Source organism: Biomphalaria glabrata, chromosome 11 (genome assembly GCF_947242115.1).
Source record: "Biomphalaria glabrata chromosome 11, xgBioGlab47.1, whole genome shotgun sequence".
NCBI lineage: Eukaryota > Metazoa > Mollusca > Gastropoda > Planorbidae > Biomphalaria > Biomphalaria glabrata.
The window spans coordinates 3966037-3991166 of record NC_074721.1 but is presented as its reverse complement, the minus strand read 5'-3'; the positions used below and the strand labels follow the sequence as shown (position 1 = coordinate 3991166).

General features: G+C 35.5%; 1 protein-coding gene across 1 annotated transcript in view; it reads right to left on the bottom strand.

The window, feature by feature from the left end:
* LOC106059460 (uncharacterized) overlaps positions 1–25130 on the bottom strand; it is a 63141-nt gene that overhangs the window by 1177 nt on the left and 36834 nt on the right. The window contains exon 2 of the mRNA XM_056004297.1: positions 193–347. Within this exon, the coding sequence (XP_055860272.1) occupies positions 193–346 (154 nt within the window). The 5' untranslated portion in view covers position 347. The remainder of the gene's footprint in view (positions 1–192; positions 348–25130) is intronic.

Below are 25130 nucleotides of genomic sequence, written 5' to 3'. Positions count from 1 at the left end.
AAAAAGAGAGAAAAAGAAAGAGAGGAATAAAAGGGGGAAAGAGACAAGAGAGAGAAAGAGAAAAAAAAGAGAGAGAGAGAGGTAGAAAAAGAGAAAGAAAGAGAGAAAAAGAAAAAGAGAAAGGGAGAAAAAGAGAAAGAGGAAGAGAGACAGAAAGAAAGAGAAAGAGAGAAAGAAAGATTATACACTTACGGTACATGCAACCACACATGAACTTCATCAACTGAGTTCCTTCCCCTGTCTGAGACTGGGGCGTACCGCAAGCACTCTGACAGAAAGCCAGCGAGTAGCCGTAGGTAAGAGGCAGGGAACAGGTCCCAATTAACACAAGCGTTAAAAGGAACATTCTGGAAAGAGAAATCACGTATTCATACAATCATAAACATAAAAGTTTTAACCGCCCTTACCATAGGACAGTATTTATGACATTATTGCACAGCCGTGTTGGGTTACTCGCCTTAGAAACTTAATTTGATAAGCATAGTCAACTAGGGGACGAGTATAACATGTTCTTAAACATTGGATTCCGAATACATTCCACCAACAGTTAGCTAAGTGAAAGTTTCATACCGAATTCGACTTATTTTAACACCTGTATCTCGAAATGGCGTTCACCCCACATTATGAAAAACAGCGGGTCTAAAACTTTACACTTGTATGACCACTTTTTTTTTTTTTACAATACCCCAATATGCGGCTATTCCCAAAAGTATTTTTACTAGTCAGTTCAAGTCACTGTGCTTTTGCTGATATCGTAAAATCGTAGTCATTATGTCAATATCTGATATGCATAACCAAAGCTTTATGTTTAACCACGAACTAATAATTTGCGTATTGTACATTTATGATTATAATTAATATACAAATATTTGAAATATAGTTATGAATTGCCTTTATTTACTTTTCTTTTGCATATTCACAATGTCCAAACCACGTACATAAGTGACACTTTGAAAAGCATGGCGGAGCACAGACGGAGGTTTCCACAAAAGAGAACCAATTTGTCAGCAATAGCTGCTACAGTCTGTGCAGACAAGCCAAAGTCGAAGATTGAGCTTGTTTCTGTCTTGCCAGATAAAGAATTCTCGAGGCAGTCTTTGCAAGAGTCACAACGAATGTCATCTTCTGCAGTCTAATTCTGTATTGAGATAACTAACATGCTGGGAAATCCCGTTTCGTCAAAATATGTTGTTGGAAGTGGAAGAAGAAGGCGGCACCACACAATCTCACATAGCACAGGGTTATGACTTTATGAGGGACAGTAATTTAATCTGTTCAAATATTAAGGCTGCGACAAAATAAAATGATTGAAGTCAAACTGCTTACAACAATAATAATTTAAAAAAAATTAATACCAAAAGGAAACTTTGTACACTGAACCATAATCTTCAAATACAAAAACAAAATTTAATAAAATACTCAGAAAGACACAAAGATAAAGGCACATTCCTCGTCCCATATGCTAGGACAAATTTGTACAAATACTCCTTCTTCCCTATTAGAGCATGGAATGGGTTGCCTGAGCTAGCCAGGAAAACCAGTGACTTGGCAGAATTTAAGTCATTGGTTAATATGCATGACTAAATGCATGACGCGTAGGACGTAATCATCTTCTTCTTTTTTGAAGTAACGTCTGTATTATATAAGATGAGATTTACATGTTAGAATAGACACACAATCCATATTACTGTTGGCCTTAAGTGGCACCTGGCTAATCATTATTTAACCCATAGGATGGGAACCGCGTTGCTAGCATGATGCAATTTTTGGGAAAACTTTGGCGTTCTTCTTATAAATTATAAGATCGGACTTTCTGCACTTGAGTGTGCTTATACAGCGTTCTTTTCACAATGTTTATTTGGTTATATGGGAAGGAGGGAACATTGAAATGCCCGCTTGTATGACGTAATTAGCTGATAGCTATCATAAAAATGGATTTTTTTTCCCTAGCTTTGAGATACACTTAAATTAGCACAGTGCTTTAAAAAAATAGTTGCAAGAGAGATAAAGAAATAAAGTTTTCGACTGCATATAAAATGACGACTTTTTTTTCGTAGGGAAACCATTCTCACCACTTTTAAGTTTACAAACTGTTCAATAAGTTTAGCAGGCTTCCACAGTAGAAAATGTGCAGCTCTATACAATTTGAAGCTCTTAAATATGATTTGATTACTGTACAGCGTAACCTGGCGCACCAAGTCCTATCTAGAAGTTTTAAAAAATCTTTGAAAACTACCTAGCAAACAAGGCTTCCTATCTAGATCCATGCCTATTAGGGGGCCCTAAAGGGACCCAGATATCGATGCAGGTTGGGTTAAACTTACATGGAGTACCTCTTTTAAAGCTTTTCTGAGTAAAATAAGAAGGGCCTGGCTACGACCCTATGTTAAGGCAGGATACTTAACAATAAGCATTTTCATGGCTCATGTTCTTACTATAAAAATAAATATTTAGATTGCCCTTTATCTAGGTCAGTGATCACGCTGAGAAAAAGATTTGATAGACAGATAAGAATTGTGTAGATTTATGAACATGAAAAACAAAATGCTCTATTACATTACACGTGGAAATCAAAGGGCGTACATTGAGCAGATGGGGGGGGGGAACTAATATATATATTTTAGAGACATTAATATATATAACTGTTTAATTTTAATTTTTAAAAAAGTAATTTATTCCCCAAAGTAAAAAAAAAAATAGGTGAGTATGTGTGTGTGATAGTGGGGAAGGGAGAGGTGGCCCACTAGTCTACGTCGATGTACGAATGAATAAATCGGGAATACAATTTCTAACTTGACTATTGAATAACTCAGCATGTTAGTTGCTTTTTTTTTTTTACAAAGCTTATATAAACTCTGTCTGGTAAAAAAATTAATTATATTTTTTTTTCCTCCCATTTCCCATTCTCGGATCAAGTTGAAACTTTGCACAGTTATTCGTAGTCGATGACAATACAGAATCAATTCTAAATTTTACCAATTAGTTTATCAATTAGTTTTAAATAATTAATTCTGTTTTATATGGAAAAAAAGGCGAGCTTAACAGCTATTTTTATATTAATAGCAGTAATAGCTCGGTTTTTCCCCTATATAAGTTTATTTTATTAAAGTTTTATTTTTTAGCTAGTTACAAAGCTTATATCGACTCACATTGTCTGTCTGTAAAAAGTTTGTACACGTTATTTCTCCAACAACCATTCTCGGCTCAATCTGAAACTTTTGCACAATTATTTATCGGCATAGACAAGGCATGAATTAAGTATTCACAAGTACGGCTAGATATGTTGGGTTGTGTCCCCTTAGATAGTTGAACAAAGTATTTATCTCACTCCCATTCACAGATCAAGTTGAAATTTTAAAATATTCTTTATTGTACCTAACATGAATCAATTAGAAAATTAACCAATTCGTCAATTAAATATTGATAATGAATTAATTTGTTTGATATCGAATAAGGGTAATAATTTCTACAATATTGAGATATACAGTGTAAGTGGTTTTGTTTTTTTTAAATGATTTTTTTTTTGCTTCCGTTTGTGTCAAATAAAACAGAGATTTACTACCCAAACGACAGAGGCCAGATGAGACTTATTTCACAGACAACTGAGGTCAGAGGTCAGGCGAGATTCACTTCCCAGAGGGGACAGACAAGACTTGTTTCTCACACATCAGAGGTCAGACGAGACTTATTCTTGAGAACAATGACAAGGAGGCTTTTTGAAAACGAGGCTCAAAGCTTTAGAAATTCTTTGTGAGCCTGATTTTGGAAATGACTATCAAATCTGGAGACCTTATCCTCAAGGATAATAAGAATATTATTATTATTATTATAGAAATCAAAACATTTTCATTCTTTGGCAGTGCAGGGATATGCGTCTGTCACTCCCTCTGGTACTGTCCAATGCAGTCCCTTTAACAATGTAGTCAGACGAGACTTATTCTTGAGAACAATGACAAGGAGGCTTTTTGAAAACGAGGCTCAAAGCTTTAGAAATTCTTTGTGAGCCTGATTTTGGAAATGACTATCAAATCTGGAGACTTTATCCTCAAGGATAATAAGTATATTATTATTATTATTATAGAAATCAAAACATTTTCATTCTTTGGCAGTGCAGGGATATTTTCCGGTCACTCCCTTTGGTGTTGTACAATGCAGTCCCTTTAACAGTGTGGTTTTAGGAAATTTTCGGGTTATGTAGCAGCAGTACTGCCTTCTGAAAGTCAACTAGAATGTTCTTAGGGATGTGACTTTGTGGTTAGTTGTTATTATCCCCTCGGTTGATATAACAACATGGTATATTATTATCATAGTAAGGAATTAATTTTCAATCTCAGTCACCGCCAGGGTCGAGCTTCGTTAAAAGGAAACAAGATTCTATGTAGTCTCCCCTTAACAGTGTCCACAGAGAAATTTTCTGACATTATTATTATTATTATTAAATTCGTTAGCATTCTCTTCTAAGTAAGTTATTTCTTTAAAAAGTCGTTTCGAGAATGGTTCGCCATGTTCTCTCCGTCTGGTAACCATATTGTCCTCTAGATTCATGGTTCTAACATTGGTTAGATTAATTAAAATTAATAGTAGGACTTTTTCTTATTGACTGAGTTATATTTGCCTATGATTTCTTCTTTAAAAAGTCGTTTCGAGAATGGTTCGCCATGTTCTCTCCGTCTGGTAACCATATTGTCCTCTAGATTCATGGTTCTAACATTGGTTAGATTAATTAAAATTAATAGTAGGACTTTTTCTTATTGACTGAGTTATATTTGCCTATGATTTCTATGTCGATTAGAAGTAATATTACGTGATGTCGTAACATTTATTTAGTTGTGACTTTTATCACATTCAAAAAATTTAAGTTTAATTTCTTAATATAATGTTTTTGTCACACACATATATAGCCATCGGTACGTAGAATGTCTACTGAAATGATTGTTTTTGCGATTGATTATAAGTCGATTATTTTGACAAGTCTGGTTTAAATTACCATTATTGTGCTGTTGAATTTAAATATTTTGTTGCTAAGTATTAACTCAATGGGGCTTTAACCAAAAAGAAAATGAAATATATTTTATATTATTTAAAAGTGATAATGTCCCTTTAAACATAACTGTTATTATCAATGTTTACGTTTGTATAGTACATAGCAATGTATCGGAGAATTTTATGTATTTCTTTTCAATCTGAATATTTAAAATTAAAAAAAAATATTTGTTAAACATTCTTGGGCAAAAAGCACTGGAATTACATTCAATTTCTGCTTCACTTTCAATAAATCTACAGAAAAACTTGTCACTCGCCGCCTACACACGGAATCGTGGTGGCTGGGTGGCAAATCACTTGGCTCCCGAGCCGAGGAGTCCCGGTTTCGATTCTCAATGAAGACTGTTTTTTTTTTTTTTTTTTGAATTTCGTAATTTTTAGGACGTTCCTGAGTCCACTGAACTTGATGTTGAAAGTAAAGGTCGTTGTGCTGGCATCATGACGCCTTCGTTAACCGTCGGACGTAGAAACATATTACTCCAACAGCGTCTTCTCCTTTGAGCGCAAGGTCTGAAGGGGGAGCTTACCTTAGTAAATGTTTTAAGTTCTTAGGCATAAATAGAATATAATGCCTTGATTTAAAATGAGGAATGGAATAGCCCATTGGAGATTTTTATCCATGGCGGAGAACTGTAATTAACTATATATTTGGATGTTTAATAGTGTTCAGAATATAGGACATCTTGATAATCTATGTATTCTAAAAAGCATATGATAATTTTCTTTTGCACCCTTGGAAGCGAGGACAGTGCCTTGGCTGAGTGGTAAAACGCTTGGCGTCAAAACCGTGGTCTAGGGTTCAAATCTTAGTTAAGACTGTTTTTTTTTTTTGTTTTTTTTTTTACTTTCGGAATCTTCATCAGTCCACCCAGCTCAAATGGATGCCTGACATGAGTTGGTCGTTGTGCTGGCCACATGAAGCCCTCGTTAAACGTGGACCAAAGAAACAGATGACCTTTACATCATCTGCCCCATAGATCACAAGCCCTAAATGGGGAACTTTAATTTTGTTTCTTTTTCTCTTAGCTATAAAATCAAATTTATAATCCCTTGGGCTTGCAGCACAAAGTAATTGTCTTTTTTTTATTCAGCAATGTGATCCTTCAATGTGGCGTCATTGACATTGTTTAGTTTGTTAATTTCAATATCTCTCCTAATCGCCTAGTTTTACTTTCTTACTTTAAAAAAAAATGTACATTATATTACCCCCACATTTAACCATATCGCTTCTTCTTCTTCATCTTTTATTATGTTATTGTATTTTGATGCATAAAGAATGTAAACATGTTCTGATAGGTCAAAATGTAAATAAAGAGGAGATTAATGTGTTCAAAAAATGTCTCGTGAAAATCCACAATAGTTCGAGAGCAGAGAGCGAGAAATTAATGCAGTGCTTGAAAAACGCAATAAAAATTCCTAAAAGTGTAGCAGGAAGAATGTAGCCGCCCCCCCCCCCCACTTCTTCCGAGACTAATCGTTAGAGTAGGCCTCAACACTGACCTGCGACGTCACAGCCTGTGGGTAGTAGAGATAAATAGCTTGATGTCTTTTAAGTTCGTTTTGAATCCTATATCAGAGGTACTAGTCAGAATTCAGAATTCGCCGAAGATGTTCTTGCATCAAGTTGCATGGTTGGGTTGAATTTGACAAGCATCTCAACCAAGCCTAAAAACTGACCTAAAAATGATGACAAGGGAATCTCCTATCGCGGGGCCCCCTTAAGCGCGGGGCCTGGGGCGGTTGTCTCACTTGCCACCCCCTAAGGCCGCTACTGCCCCTGATCATAGGTTGCCATGTCACAGGTCAATGTTCAGCCGCACTATGACGATTTATCTCGGTTTATCTCTTCCCTTCTTTTAAACTATGTAGAAATATAACGTCACGCAAATCCAGGGCCGGATTTAAGGTATTGTAGATTGTGCAGCCGACCAGTGCCTCACCCTCAAAACTTGGGCCTCCAACTCAAAGATACAAAAAAAAAAACTTTAAAAAATATGAATAGTTATATTAAATGAATGGGAAATAAGATATAATGTATTTGTATCCTAGCTTTAAATTAAAATTCAGAACTCAAAAGAATAAGACAGAATACGTTTATATATTGGGTTTGGGCTTTGAGCACGCGAGATGAAATATCCGATACTGTTTGTGATCAGGAGCGCACCAGGCTCTGCCAGGCTGTAGCACAGTGTGCCACAGTCAGCCTTAGGGTCATCAGCTCCTGATTTTTCCTCAGGGTTGTCTCCCGTAGCCTTTCCCGTGTTTGGGTATAGCCGCTAGGGAGTGGAGGTTTGGATTCAGAGTTTTCCTTCTCCTAGAAGGGTAGCCAACCAAGACTAACGAGCCCCTCCTGCCCGAAGCTTACTGGTTTAGGCGCCAGTTGCTCGCCTTTGTCCCTTCTCCTGTTGGTGATAACAGTTCCGCCGGACTCAGTATCTGAACCACACGTGAAGGCCAGGAGTTGGACAGGTTGTCAGAGGCTATTTGAGACTCGTACCATTGGAAGCATTTTATAGGTAATGGTGGGCTTAGAACCATTACCACTTCCGGTGTTAGCAACCTTGCGGAACCGACGGCCTTAGCTTAGAAAGATAAAATTGGGACTAGCGAAAATTGTCCTTGTGGACCGTCACCAGAGAATGCCGACCATATCTTTCAAAGTTGCCTTCTCTATCAAAAGGCCCGAACAGACTCTGTCCCCGAAACTCTACTATAGAAGAACAACTATAAGGAGAACTACCTGATCTCGAAACCACTACGCAGTTCTTCGCATAGGATCATACGTCTGAAACTCCCAACATAAAAAATGAGAACGAAGAAGAAGAAAATAAAAACTTTAAAAGAGGGTTGGGGATTTCCAAAAAACAACAACAACACTTAAATCAGCCACTGCTACGGACGTGCCTTTAAGGAAACAAAATAGCGTTCAATTTGAACTGCTACACACGCCCCGTCATGCAACACGCGTTGAATAATTCATGAGAGCTACTTGACCAGAGGAAGTGTCAACGTCTTGGCAATGAAACCAGCACTAAAACGTCTTTATTTGTTGACAATGACGTCATTAATACGGAGCATTCGTAACAATGTAGGTCAAAACAAGGGACAGTACTATCACCTTGCAAAGTGTGTTTGATATCAGATAAAAAGTCGCATCTAAATAAATTGCATAACCCAGTGCTGCCCAGATTTAGCTCATACACTCGGTGAGACGGATCACATCGCATCAAACAAATAAATTGCGTAACCCAGTGCTGCCCAGATTTAGCTCATACACTCGTGAGACGGATCACATCGCATCAAACAAATAAATTGCGTAACCCAGTGCTGCCCAGATTTAGCTCATACACTCGTGAGACGGACCACATCGCATCAAACAAATAAATCGTTCAGCCCAATGGACATAGCTTTGCATTGTGGGATAGCATCGCCTTATGGGCCGGATAGACCCACGGGTTGTTGTTTGGGCATCACCGGAGTAAGCATAGACGTTTTATTAAACATGGGATATGAAATTGAGTGGCACAAACTGCCTGGCTACACATCTAGAGAGCTTGAGTTTAAATCCCAATGTTAAGCAGGTATATATTTAACTGGGATTGGACGCGAGCTGAGTTGAGTTGGCAGAGCGCTCAAAGTCAGCTAGGAAACTGTCTCTCAGACCCCCCGTCCTTAACTCTAAAGAGCCAGGACCAGAGTACACATAGCTTGGTAAAGCACGCAAGACACGCTATAAGAAAAAAAAATGAGATAAGAGACAGTCATACCAGAGGGTTCAAAGTAAATCAATCTAACCACGAATATCAACGATTGTAAACATACTAATATGATACTGATTAGATGGATGTCATCAAACGGGACTTCAAACCAAAATGGACATCGATGTTGACTACTGGGAAGACATAGCCCTTGACAGCACTATGTGGGGAGAGATGGTAACCAAGAAAGCTTGGGACAGTGAAAAACGCATTCAACCTCGATTCTTGACAAAAAAGCGAGCGAAACGAACAACAAGAAAAAATACTCTACAAAGAAACAAATAAACAAAGCTTATGTAATAGGAAGAACTCCGCATTTAAAGCTATAGGTCTCAATAATTTTAAGAACAGTTTTAATCGATTCAAGTTATTTTTTTAGGTACGATAAATCGCAAGTTTCAACTTGATCCAAATAACGTGTACCATTGTCTTAGGGGACAAAACAATACACATTTAGCCATATCTCTGAATAATGAAGAATTAATTTCCATTGTCGGTAAAAAAAAAGAAAGAATTACTAGTAGTTAATTGACTACTTGGTTAATTTTTATTGAGTCAATTGTTGTCTTTGCCAATGAATAATTATGCAAAGTTTCAACTTGATCCAAGAATGGGTGTGGGAGAAAAAACGTTTTCAAACTTTGTACAAGACAGAGTTGATAAAGTGAGTTGATATAAGCTTTGTGAAAGATGGCACCTCAACCTGCGTTATATGCAGACGAGCATGTCTCTCCTAAAAAAGTCTCAACAGTAGCATGAAAAAGTGACCCACGAGATGGCCTATTGTCGCTCTACGACTGAAGAAGTCAATGCTACAGGTAGGCTTACTATCTTATAGCATCATCTACAGGCGAGTGGCAACCACAAGGTGGTCGCCCCAAACGACTGCACGTTGCGATTTTATCTATGTGTACTTTAATTTAATTCATCTAACTCAAGAACAGGCTAGAAACGCCCCTGATGTGTCAGCCGTTGTCAATAGTTTTCGGTCGATATAAAAAGTAATTACACAAAAAAGTATCAAGCTACATAGATGTAACAGTGGGTTGATATCATATAGCACTTTCGTAATTCTATTCCTATATAAACTCAGACTCTAGGCTTCGGTTTATAAAAGTGCTTACCAATGGGGGATAGGCAGAGAGGGGGGGGGGGTTGAGCAGCGAGGCCTCTAAAAAGATACGAATAAACTAATCTGAAGTATATCTTGAAGTTAGTTCTATGGAGACAGTATAAACCTAATTAGACAGGTTTACATTTAAACCTAGCTACAAGTTCAATTTACTGATTCCGTTCCATTAATCATAATTTAAAATCCGAATCTTTTGGTCCTATTATAATTTCGAACATGATTCCTAATTGAGGGGACTTCAACAGTGGCCATGTAGCCTACAGTATATCTATTTGTTTCCTTGTATTTCAGTACGCTCCTCTAACTGGATTTCATTTTCTTTAGCTCAAAACTAAAACATTTTAGAGTAGGAGAAGTATAACATATTTATAAGAGGCTGGATTGAGACAAGCATAAAAAAAATTTTTTTTTGGTTATCTAAAGGGGAAGAACTCCTTAAATTGTGTATCTCAGCATCTAAAAATAATGCACAAATTGTTTCCCTTATTCGATATAACAAAATAATTAATTACCAATAATTAATTGACAAATCGAGTATTTCAGTTTATTTATTCATATTTTGTTAGGTGCAATATATAATTGTTTAATTTGTTTGATCGGAAAATTCGTGAGGGAGAAATAGCTTTACAATTATTTAAGGGGACTAAACACCACACAATTAGCCATACCTGTGAATGCTAAAGTATTAGTTGTTGCTTTTAAACAAAATGATTAAATATCAGTAGTTATTTTCTAATTGTTGTATTTTACATATTAACTCACTTGTTATATTAACTCACTTGTTATATTTACTCACTTATTATATTAACTCAATTGTTATATTTACTCACTTATTATATTTACTCACTTATTATATTAACTCACTTGATATATTTTATCTCACTTATTCTATTAACTCACTTGTTATATTAACTCACTTGTTATATTAACTCACTTGATATATTTTATCTCACTTATTCTATTAACTCACTTGTTATATTAACTCACTTGTTATATTAACTCACTTATTATATTAACTCACTTGATATATTTTATCTTACTTATTCTATTAACTCACTTGTTATATTAACTCACTTATTATATTAACTCACTTGATATATTTTATCTCACTTATTCTATTAACTCACTTGTTATATTAACTCACTTGTTATATTTTAACTCACTTATTCTATTAACTCACTTGTTATATTAACTCACTTATTATATTAACTCACTTGATATATTTTATCTCACTTATTCTATTAACTCACTTATTATATTAACTCACTTGATATATTTTATCTCACTTATTCTATTAATTCACTTATTCTATTAACTCACTTGTTATATTTTAACTCACTTGTTATATTTTAACTCACTTGTTATATTAACTCACTTGTTATATTAACTCACTTGTTATATTTTAACTCACTTGTTATATATTAACTCACTTGTTATATTTTAACTCACTTGTTATATTAACTCACTTGTTATATTAACTCTGTCTTGAACACATTTTGTGCACGTGTCTCGGATCAAGTTAAAACTTTGCACAAATATTTCATAATCCACGACAATACTGTCACAATACATGGAATCAATAAAAAAAAGCTAAATCAGTTAGCTAATCAATTATTGGTAATAAATTAATTTTACTTTATATACAAAAGCGAGTTAAACCTTTCAGTATTTAGAGATATGGCAGTAAGTTTGCGCTTCCCCCCTCTTGTAGAAGCTTTATTTTTTAAAAATGTATTTTACAAATATTGTGCGTGTACTCTGTAAACTTTATGACAACTCTAATGACCTACTTACGTACGGATTTAAAAAAAACAAAACTTTCTTTGACCAGAAAATGGATTTAGAAATGTTGAAACGTTTGGAGTAGATTGTCGTTTACAACAGAAGAGGTTTTACAGTAAAAGCTAGTGCAATGTGAAGGAGAAATGCCAGGAGGTTAGAAAGATAGGACGAGAAGAAGAATGAGATTCAAAACAAAAACGACTAAGCTTTTGTAAGGAAAAGTAATGCACAGTTACAGCTATATATCAGAATACTGTAAGATGTATTTCCCTTTTTCTATTTCAAACAAAATTAATATTTTTTTTTTCAAGTGCAACATGAAAAAAAAAGTTAAAAAAAACAACTACTTTACTTTAAACTGGAACAATAGATCCCTTGTCCACAATATACAAATATAACTGGCCTAAAACATTAAGAATATCCTCTATAACTGCTTCATGCCGTCTGTATTCAGTTTTCACTATTAAAGAATACAAACAAACATGTCAACAAACAAACTACACACATACAAGCAGACTTACTTCCAGTGCTTAGTCGAAAAAGTCTGTTCCGAATTTATTCTTTTTTTTTTATATTTTTTTTTTTAAAGCTCACTTTGACTAACTCTTATCTTTAGATAACGACACAGGCTATTACAACTGCATATTTTAGTGTCCTGTGTGTGTGTGTGTGTGTGCGTCTACTGAAGTGTGTGTGTGTGTGGTTGAGTATGTGTGTATGTGGAAGTAAAAGAATATAGCTGTTTGTCACCCCTACAGTCTATATTTTGAAAAAAAAATGACTACACATTAAAAAAATACTAAACAGCTGTTTCTATGAAGACAGGGAGACTCAATCAATGAATCTATTGATACAGCCCACTGTATGTAGACTTTAGGACCTTTAGCTACTCGGTAAATACATCTTAGAAGAAGAATATTGTAGAATGTTGTCTGTTTTTGGTTCCTACGGCAGCGAATGATTCGGTTACACAAAATCTACATCTACGTTTTCGTGTCTGGACAACATTCGACATGGGCGTACGCCAAATTTTCTAATTTTTTTTTTTTGGGGGGGGGGGGGCGAGAAGAGATGCATAACAAAACCGGTTGTGGGCATGAGGAACGTATTCAATTCAAAATGGCTTACAACAGAGGCGTCACTAGGATGGTTGTCACCTGGTTCGGCTCGCACCTCCGCAGCCCCTAGTGACGCCACTGGTTTTTACGAAAAGAATGGCTTAAAATTTTGTGGCTTCAAGGAACAATAAAAATATAAAAAGTACTTAAGAAAAAGAGACCATTCCTCCTTTATTCATTAAAGAGCGATAAAAGGGACCTTAAGGCTTGTCAATGGAGTATTCTACAGTGTATTCCCAGCATTCTTTCTCGGTTAAGGGGGAAAGGGGAAAGGGCGAGGTAAAGAATGTTCCCCCTTTTTTTTAAAATCTGAACTTTCATTAGCTATTATATAAGTTGTATGAAGGAGGTATTGTCTTACAAGGGAATAAAATTCTAAATTTTTTTTCTTGTTACAATACCTCTGTTTAACTCGTAGCTTTGAGGAAACAAAAACCTTATCTTATCTTATCTTATATAATACAGACTTTACTTTAAAAAAGAAGACGATTACGCGTCATGCATTTAGTCATGCATATTAACCAATGACTTAAATTCTGCCAAGTCACTGGTTTTCCTGGCTAGCTCAGGCAACCCATTCCATGCTCTAATAGCACTAGGGAAGAAGGAGTATTTGTACAAATTTGTCCTAGCATATGGGACGAGGAATGTGCCTTTATCTTTGTGTCTTTCAGAGTATTTTATTAAATTTTGTTTTTGTATTTGAAGATTATGGTTCAGTGTTTTATGTATGATTTCTAATATACCTTTGAGTCTTCTGTCCTGAAGGCTTTCTAAATTTAGTGATTTTACTAAAGGTGTTACTCTAGTCAAATGTGAATATTCGTTTGTTATTAAATGGAAACTTTGCACAATTATTCGTTTACCCGAAAAAACAAGAATCAAAATTAAAAAATTAACAAATTAGTTAATTAACGTTTGATAATTAATTATTTCGTGTAGTATCTTGAACAAGGGAAATAAATTTTAATTGACTGATAAAGTGGTATAAGCTAAATTACCACCCTTTATACTTTTTGAGTTTTGGCCCGAGGCCAACAATCCATAACATTTAGATTCTAGATCTATTACAAATTTGGAGGACAAAAGTGGTCATCATGTAGCCGCAATGGATAAACTATATATATATATTACAAATTTAATTACATGACAGATCCAAACTAACTAGTAAAACTAAGCTAAAAGTTTTTACTTTTACTTTAAAGTATTTTTTATGTTTTTTTTTTAACTAAGTATAAAAAGAAATACATTTAAATTAGGTTAGAGAACTAAAATATATCTACCTCGAACAGACTCTACATCTTCGGGTATTTCCGCATGTAATTATTGTATTATTAAAGATTTTAATCTTTAACCATTAATCTTCGGACTCGAAGAGAAGCTTATTATTATTATTAAAGATTTTAGTACATTAATGTTGAGGAACATTATGCACACAAGTCCAGATTCATTCGATACGTATAGCCGCACAGTGCGCCAAGGCGATTTCGCTAGACTGCGTATAGACGCACAGTGCGCCAAGTGTATATTGTTTCTTTTAATGAGTATTTCTACTTTTTTAAGTACTTTTATTTTAAATACTTTTCATTACTTCTATTCAGAAGAGGTTCAGCTTCCTTTATGTTGTTTTGGTTTATTTATAGCACAGTTTTTGATTTGGTTATACTAGACACCATACCTCACATTGTTACACAAAAATTTTTGACAACAAAAAACAGCTGATTCAATGGCTTCCTCCAGTGGTAGCTCTAGACTGTAAGGATATTATATACAGATTTATAACGGCTGAAGAAACCAGTCAGATGATTCTATTTATTCTGAATCGGATAATGATAGATCTAGTGATAGCAAAATAGTGATATTTTATATCTAAATCTAGAACTTGACAGTCTTCGAGACTGTGTCTCTCAGTCTAAGTCTATCAAAAAAAGGAAGGAACCTGCTTTAGATTTAGATCAGAATCCATGTAAAAGCATGAAACAGAAGTAGTTCTATTAGACACCCTGAAGGAGGCTTCAAATCCTATTATGAAGGGCAATAACTTAGTTGGCTGTTGAACATTTTTTCTTTCATTTTGTTTACTACAGTCACAGTGTAAAAAGTTCAGTTGTCCTTAGAAAATGTGTAAACAAAATTCAGGTGTGTGGACAAAAAAAAATCATTTTTTTTTTAATTTCTTGTGATATTTCAAAGAAACTTTCCTATTGTCTTACAAACATATTTTGGTAAAAATTGTGTAAAAACCAGCTTCTTTGGATTAATATTTATGGATTTCCATAACCGTAAGTTGAGCTTAAATTTTTATTTTTAATATTTTTTTCCCACAGTGTTATACTTAAAGTTTAATAATTTTTTACAATTTTTGTAATTATCTTATTAATGTTTGATGTACAACATTCCTCATTCAATGACAAAAACATTGCTACTTGCAATAAAAACTAAAACAAATGATTGTATATAAGAACATACAATACTATCACTAGAAAATTTTTCAGCCATTTTTTTTTTTGCTCCGTTGCATTGACAAAAACTAACGTATGGAATGTGTTCTAAAGAAGTATTACTAAAATATTGTAAAATCTACATGATATATATATTCGCTTATTAAGTTTTTTCCAGGGGTTTGGGGGGGGGGGAGTGTGGGCGGGATAAAAAATCTAACATTCAATATGTTATTTAGAGCTAATCAATCGCTCTGTAAGTTGTATACAGGATGTATTTTTTTTTTATTTTTGCTTTTCTTGTTTATGTCCCCTTTATCAGTCACTCCGCTACTTACAAACACAAAGACCAAAACCAAGAATAAAACTGAAAATGTTTTCAATTAATAACAGTTCATTCCCATTTCAAATAGCAGACAAGAATTCAAAAGTACGAAATTTAATCATAGTTTACAAAATGACAATTGGAATACCCAACAACTACGGCATCGATGGACGGCGTTATGGGCAAGGCGCGCAACGTGTTAATTACTCTTGAATCTGAACTCATTAGCTGCTACGTGTCTTGGGTTCAAAGCGGAGGGGCGGATAAGGAAGGGCACCACCAACGCTTTCGGTTAATCTCGACCAAAACTCGTGCCCGCAATCATCTGGATGATTGATGGCTTGATAGTCTGTAGTTAGCCTCAGCTATTTTGGTGGTATTATTTCTGCTTTGAACTCCTCATGGCCAGTAGATTAATTAGACATTAATTGGCTGCTTTGTGGATGTTTTTTTTTTGTTTGTTTTCACTTAAATAGAAACACATTTTGGGGGGTTAAAAATAGCATTTGTCGTGAGTTTTTTTTAAAAGAGTAATGGGGTTGTATTGAGGGAGGGGGGGACACATATAGTTTTGCGTAGCGTAGACATACTATATTTAAATTCTCCCCACCCCCTCCCCCTCTCCCTGCAGCGTGCCGGACATGGGTAAACAAGCTCTCTCCGCAAAAATCATTCAAAAGCGACATCCGTAGCCTCTTCCCGGCAAGTGCTTATAGACTTTAACTGTTTCTCTCCTAATTGTCGAGGCCGACGTTGATTTGACTCCCATTAAACTAAATTGGTTTTTGGATATATAAACTTTAATTTGTGTTGTGTACAAAGAGCATGCATTGTCCTATAATTCGATATCGAGATAAAACATTCTCTGATAACTAACAAAAAAAAGTGATTGAAGTTTAACCCTAACAGGATAGTGATATACACATGAGCAAAAGCAAAATGAATAATACTATCGAAACGAGGTAAATAATTACGGAGAGTGAGGGTTAAATCTTCCAACAACAATTTTCGTGCTGATAACGCGAATGTCGTGGGTTCGGTCCCCCATACTGGCCACCATTTATGTGACGCCCTATTTATTTGAATGAGCGTCGTTCTTGCGTAATGTAAATGCCTCTTCTGGTATCATTGGAATGTTCCTGTCGTATTAATTAAATATCTTTGTACACCCCAAAATTTGTTGTTGCGTATGTGCACATGTAGATCTACTGAGTTATAAGACCACACAACATGTAGATTCACTAACAAACACGAGCAGAGCAGACGTGGTTTTATTTAACACACATAATATTTTATAATATATATTAGCAACTTCAGTCATCAAGAAATAGAGTAGAATATTTGATATAAAACAATAGTATAATCCAAGTGAATTCATCAAATACAACGTTAATAATACTTTCATCTTAAGTACAAGACACGTCTGTCTTTTACCATATCTCTAGGGTCCACTACTTGACCATGTGATTAACACCCCACAATTCACTGAGGCCCCTTCGATTTTCCCGTTGCGACCTCATACTCTTCATAAGACAAATGAATCGTAACCAGTTCATGTCACTGGCCATCAAACAATGGTGTGACAACTAGGTGCGACGCAACGTAGAATTCAGGGAGATATGGACACCTGTTTCTTCTTTTCGGTCTCTAAGTTATGGCTAACATTGGTGACATAGAACAGGTGTACAGAAAGAAATAAAGAGAAGCAGAACATTTGTTTGTGTTCTTCTTTGTCATAACCAGGGGCGGACTGGCTATATGGGCATTTGGGCAAATGCCCGGTGGGCCGGTACCCAAATGGGCCGGTAGAGCAACCGAAATGGCCGCATTGATGTCACTATGGCACGTATGAAAATGTTAAAGGTTTTATAATATTCTCTTATAAAAAGGCCTTCTGTGCGTCGAGTTTAAAAACAAATCTTTCACAGACTCTACAGTGTAATACCATTTTAATTTAACATATTATGCGAAGTAATGTAATAGCCTTCATCCTTAGACAGTGCTACTAGTAGGCTTCATCCTTTTAGGGCCTACATACTTAGCGATTAAAAAGCAGCAATAAGGCCTATATTTCTAATAAAGATGTTGAGTTCACTGTATACATGCATATTAATACATTACCAAACTTCAGATAATGAATGACAGGTAGACCTAGAAATGGATGCCCATCATATGATATAGAATTTGTGGGCCGAAATGCATAGAAATGCCCGGGCCGATTTTGACACTCAGTCCGCCACTGGTCATAACATTAAATTTTTAATTTTGTTTAATGATTTGACACCTGTCTCATTCTTTATGTGTGATTTTCAGAATTGGAGTCGACTCTGAATTTAATTTATAAAATACGAAACTGTTGATAAACTGTGTATTTTCAAAAGGTTATTGCAAAGTTGAAGAGCTCTCAATAAGGTCGAGGGGGGGGGGCACATATTTGAGAACAGTGACCAGACCCAAAGACATGCGCAGAAGACGAACATAAGATTTATGCAGACCTTCATGCACCACTTTTGTCTACATCACATTCGACAAATAAGCTGGTAGCAAATTGGGTTATCGTGGCGACATCAATGCACGAAATACTACTCTCATCTTTAATCTTTGGAATTGAAGATAATAATCTGAGATGTTAATCACGCATCCCATCATGCTTTGCTTTTCGAATAATGACATCATTTGATCATAACATTTGCAAAAATAGTTAATGATATTTGCAGCATTGTGTGGAAAATACGTAGCATATTACCAAGGCTATAACCAAGACCTAAACTGTTACCAAGGATATAACCAGGACCTAAACTGTTACCAAGGATATAACCAAGACCTATTACCAATGATGTGACCATTTGTTTGCGTAAACGTTTAGACAGCTTAATTAGCGGCCTCAGTGCAGTAATTTGAGGCTGCGACAGACGGACAGACAAAAGAGCAAACTGTTAAGGTAGATACTTGAAATGAAATGACACCTTCATAATATAAACAAAGAAGTAGCTTCTTTAATCAGCCATCTTGGCTCCCCTATGAATGGGCATAACTCTTCCGATTATATACAATATACTTAAAAGGGAGGTAATATACAATATACTCTATACTTTAAAGGGAGGTAATACACAATATACACTATACTTAAAGGGAGGTAATATACAATATACTTAAAGGGAGGTAATATACAATATACTTAAAGGGAGGTAATATACAACATTATGTGAGTTACCGAAAGGGGCGTAACATTTCATCCTCCTTGTTGATGTGTAATATGAGGAGGCAGTTACGGATGGAATGAGTGAGTGAGGAGACAAAAGGTGTATAGAGGAATGAAACTGTGCACGCTAAGTGGCAGGGAAGACAGAACGATAGAGCTACAACATGCGTCTGTGTTCAACTCAGAGCGATGATTTTCAGCAAGGTGTGATTCATGAATCTTTGGAAAAAAAAAATTTGTCAGCGGGAGATTTAAAAAAAAACAACAACTGACTAAATATCTTTGTGTCTACTCATGTATCTGGCGATTAACTTGAAGAGCGTCTAGCGAGCTACAATGAAACTAATAGCCGTGTTGTCGGGGAACAGTAAATCTCTGGGATTAGCTCAATCTCATCCATGTGTGTGAAGGGCTGGAAGGCTGGAACTTACTCTCTCCTACCCCCCCCCTTCTCCTGGAGCTTTCATCGCTGCAGTTATCCCCCCCCCACTTTCTCTTACCCCCCTCCCCCATACATTTCTATCTAGTCAAGATTTTTTATGTTACAACCCGGCCAGTATCTTAGGAGGCAGCGTCTGCATAACAAGCTGGTGAAATATTGAATGGCACTCTGTTTGGTGAGAACAGAGGGAGAGCTCCACGAGGCTATGTGTGTGCGAGAGAGAGATAGTGAGGGAGAGAGAGAGAGATAGAACGAGAGTGAGTTAAACTGATTTAACTTAGTTTTACTTTGTAGTAAATAATGGTAACTATATAGTGCTCATAATTAAGAGGGACAGAGAGAGAGAGGGACAGAGAGAGAGAGGGACAGAGAGAGAGACAGAGAGAGAGAGAGGGGGACAGAGAGAGAGAAAGATTTAAAAAAAAAAAAGAAAAATACGTAAAAATCAAAGCGCGAAAGAAAGGAAAATGTGAATTAAAGCAAAAGTCAGAAATTTAAAGGAAGAAAATGAAAGAGAAAGAATTAGAAAGAAAATATATAAAAAAAGAAAGAAGAATAGATAGAGAAGAAGAGAGAGACAAGAAGAAAAAAAGAGGGAGAGAGAGAATTATGAATCATAATATGCTAATACAATCCTCATTTATTGCAATTATTGTAACAATTTGTTTATTTTTAGGTAAGTAAATATACACAGGTGTACACCTAGCTTGTTCACGTACTTCCGAAAAAAAAATATGTTTCATTAAAAAAAAATGCATTGTTAATGTTCACTTTCGCCATTTCGTATAAAAATCTGGATTTATATGTCTATGATCTTGATACAATCTCCAGTTGGATTAACAAAAAGGCTATAAAGGCAGACAACCTTAATTACTTTTCTGATATTTCTCGGTTATCTCCCGTTGGTTACAAGACAACGTAAAATGTATTTCAATTAAGCAATGTTACACGAAGCTCAGCTTTAACAATGAGTTTTCGGAATCTTAAAAAAGTAAGAATACTCCACATTGAAGAGAAAAGAAATGGAATAATTTTTTCTTCTTTGTTCTTATTATTATTGTTGGATTGCTCAGATGACTAGTCAAGTATTATTCTTATTATTATAGCTTTTATATAGCGCTACTTTCATGCTTATAGCATGCTCAGAGCGCTTTGGTCCAATCTTATTTGTGGACCAGTGGGGGGGGGGGGGGGGAAGGGGGTATCTAGGAGTTGGTTTTCCGTGCTGCCTTTAGGCGCTCAGTAAACGCAACTCTGCCCGAGTCGGGTGTCGAACCTCGAGCCCCCCTTCTAGGTAGCCAAGACAAGCCAAGTTCAAGTGCACTCTCGACCACGCTTCCCACTGTCTGACAAGAATCCCCCCCTTTTTTTTTTTTTTTAAATATATAAGTATTTTAAATATGCCCAACCTGTGACCGCAGGATTGGCCTCTTTAGTCACACAAAGGGATATATTAATTGCACCAGACGTAAAATGCCACAGGATAAGCATTTTCAATTATGACAAGTGTGCACATCAAGTTCCCAAACAGATATTGTTCACAAACTTCAATGACCACATAAAAACATCAAATTTAGTAGACAACGACCACTTCAGTGTTTCTCCTTACTGCGCTGCCTTGCTGTAAGATCAAGCTGTTGAGATGAAGTTATTTAAAGTCGAACAATAGGTAGACAAGGAAACGATAAACACAACTGAGCCATAACGAAGCGAAACTACAACATTTTGGATCACTTTAACATTCCGTTCCACACCTAGTGTGTAGAGAAAAGTATTTCTTAAGTCAACACTTATTTTGAAAATATGTTTCCAAAATCAAAAGTCTGTCAAGTCATTGGCAAAAAAAAACAAAACCCATTTGGGCAGCTGTTTGAGACAAACATCGATAAAAAAGCTAAAAAGATTCTAGAAATAAAAAAAATCACCCTTTGTGTCAGGATTTTGGAATTTTACCATCACAAAAGAGATACAAGACACCGATAGCAAAGACAAACAGACACAAACACTCTTTTGTTCCCCTGGCAATCAAATCATTAAATAGAAACAATTTGATATAAACTTTTCATATGTAAGTTATGAGTGAGTCTTGTGAGAATGTACATTTTTTTTTTTGTAGTTACAATGTTTTGTTTGGTGTAATGCAGAAATGGACCTCATTCACCAATCGTAAACAAACAACATTTAGTCACGTGATAATATTGATAAACAACGAAAAAAACTGTCACGTGATAGCCATTGTGTATTAAAAATTAGATAGTAATTAGTATAGAAGAGATAGAGAATCACGTGGCTAAATGTTGTTTGTTTACGATTGGTGAATGAGGTCCATTGTAAGACAAATTCCCTTACGGACAACAAAGATTATTATTATTATTATTAAGTCTTGCATATTGTCTTTTGATTTTATACATGTAATTGTATTCTATAGAAAGTGTTTATATATACATGTGTTTGTGTTAAAAATATACAGTAGTAAATAGGTGTTTACGTTCACTTATCTTATCTTATCTTATCTTAAGCGCGACTATGTTTACATTTGCTATAGCTTCTAAATACTCTGTGTTGCTGTTACCAGGTTCTGTAGGCATTTTTTTTTAAATTAAAGAGAATAAACAACGAAATAGTCTAGGTTTATTTTCAAAAGAAAACCCAGCCCATAATCCAGAGTTAATCTTGAGTCTATAATTGAAATCCTTATATTTGTGGGTTTTTTTTTTTGTTGTTTTGTTTTTTTTTTCTTTCAAAATAACTGTAACTGATGTTAGCAGACTGTGTTTTTAAGTTTGAGCGAAATGAACTTGTCAGTGATGTGTGCCTGTGATAGGAAGTCAGACAAAATAGAGACACATCAGGCAGACAATTACAGACAGGAAGTTGACGCGTCTCTCTACCCATGATGCAAACGTTTGGAGAGCAGAAACACCTCGAGACTGGAAGAAAAGTGTTTTTGTTGTTGTTCTGTTTTTTTGTTTGTTTGGGGTTTTTTTTTTCGTTCCCTCGTTGAGAATTATGGAAGAATTAAGCAAGATTTTGTGTAAGACAGAAGAGCTACGACTAGAAAGGGGAGACAAATTTTGTTTGACAATGGAAGAAAATTGTCTATGAGATGAAGTTTCTGCCAGAACAAGGGAAAAAGATGGGTGTAAGATGTTGAATATAATTACATCATTACATAATTGAAGATGTAATATATATCACAAAATGTAATTAAGATGTTTTGACATAATTACACCATTATATAATTTAAACTGTAATATACATCTCAAAATGTTATGATTACGCAATTTATAAGTTAATATATATTACTTGCATTCAGAATAGGACAATCTAAAATGTAAATTACATTATATTATTATACCTATTACTAATTTACAATTCTTTAGATCGACCAGTTGTCACTCTCACAAGCCATTCTTATTAGAAATACATCTTTTTTCGGGGTGGTAGGACTTTTTTTTTTTTTAAATGTTGAACTATATGTATCTTGCACAACCATCTAAATAATGTGATACTTGAATTTGATGAATTCAGGCCTATCGAGGACCATTACTAGGCCTACAACACACTTAATATTTATATAATAATCATTGCCTTTTGACCCATTAACTTATGTGGGGAGGGGGGTATTTGGAAGAACATTTCCATGTTAAAATCAACACAACGCGAGTGAAATCCGACTCCGAGTAATTCACACATTTTTCACATTATTGCTTATATAGCACTACTTTCATGCTTATAGCATGCTCAGAGCGCTTTGGTCCAATCTCAGTTGTGGACCAGTGGGGGGAGGGGGTTTCTGGGAGAAGGTTTGCCGTGCTGCCTTTAGGCACTCAGTTAACACAGCTCTGGATTCAAACACGAGACCCTCTTGCGAGGTAGCCATGCCTTAGCCAAGCGGTCTTGGCCATCTGAGATGAACTCCAATTGGTGGCAAGGCTGGAAGGATCAGTCCTCCCGTAGAGCCTTGGCGAGAAACTCTGCTGTTAGGCGTAGTGCCTTGACTTAGCCATCAGAAATAAACTAACGAAGGCCTATGGGTGAGTGAATAGTAGAACTTGTAAAAAAATGGATTTGAAAAACTTGAGTGCTGTAATTATATGAAAACAACAATAAAAACAGCACCAGCGTACAATGGTTAATGTAACAGAAATCTGGTTGTAATGATCGTCGGATCTTACATATAATTCCTCTCAATAACCATAACCCTAGTGCTGTTTTTATATTTTATATATTATGTTCATTAACTACAAAGAACAGCGAATTTTTATTTAGTTCTGTAAAAATAGAACTCAATCCTTAAGATAATCCTGTACCCAAAAAAAAAAATTAAAAAAATAAAACATGAATAAACACGGACCTCGGCCACTATATTTAGATATTAAAGCAAGCTACTCCACCAATAGCAGAAAGTCGTTTCTTGTATCCCGAGATTAGGAATAATCTTCAAACTATTCCAATCAAAGGCTTCACATTTTTATTCACATAGTAATTGTTTGTATTCGCTGGCTGTTGCTTATTTGTCTAACCCGGCTGCTATTATTACTTCGCTTCGCGTGAGAAACGCGTTCCAGCGAAAAGGTAGAAGTTTCCAAAGACCTGGGTTGTTGTTTTTTTGAGCTAAGCTGTGTTAAGTATGGTTCTAATCACCTCCAGGAGATTGTGTTGTCATCCCAACTCTGCTTTCTGACTCCAGGTTAGCCGGTGATACGGAATCGTTTGGCCTAATTGTATCACTTCCCACGTGACAGGAGGGATTACTTGTCTTCGCGGATGTAAAACAAACAAATAGGAGAACAGACGCAGGAGTAAAATCCTTGAGCCTCAAAGAGATTGGGCATGACTGGAATGTAAGAGTGGGTGTGCGGAAACTTATCAATTTATTAGTAAACTGAAATTTGTCTAGTAGAGACTTTTTGGTTTGAAAAAAACATGTTTGCAAAATAAAAAAGATTACAAAGAGAGTTTGTGTTACACAAACTCAGAGGCGGCCCCCGTCGAAGTCGGATCCCTGTCGGATCTGCATATTCGCAAATAATATTCAAGAGGTGATTTAATTTTGATGTAAAATGTTTTACACGTTTCGGATGTTCCTTCAGAGTTGAAGATAATTACTTCCTAGTCCAAAACTCCCGCAGGACGACGGGGGATGGGAGCGGGCAGGGTTTGAACCCTGGGCCATCCATAAATCCGAACGACAGTCCAGCGCGCAAACCGCACGACCAGGCAGCCATCCGATGGTCAAAAGTAATAATGTTTCAAAGATTCATTTGCCGTAAATTTAAATTTAATAAAAAAAATAGTAGATTAGTTTTAGTATATTAAAACATTACAATATTGATCAAAACGTTTGGAAATGAAAATCTACACTTTTTTTTTTTACACTTTAAGTTTAGAAATTGAAATTCTACATCTTAATCTAGTCTATTTTAGTCTAAACTAGATCTAGAAATTCTAGATCTAGATTCTAAAATAATTTTAATTAGAATATAAATCCAGATCTAGATATACTGTAATAAAAATCTAGATCTAGTTTAAAAAATCTAGATTAGATCTAAATCAAGATATCATTCCTTTTTTAAACGCGAGTCACATAACGAGGCTTAATAAACATTACTATACCGAGTTCTTTTTTCATTTCATTTGAAGAATTAATTCCATATAACGTCAGAGGGAAAAAAACACTACGTCACACGGCCTAGCTAGACTAAAAATCGCCTTCATCTATAAGAGCCATTTATCGAGTGTTCATAGACTTTGGTGCACCGAGTGTGTTCTTTAAGCATTTCATTTAAAGAATTCATTCCATATGACGTCAAAGGAAAAAAAACACTACGTCACACGGCCTAGCTAGAATAAAAATCGCCTTCATCATTACGAGCCTTTTATC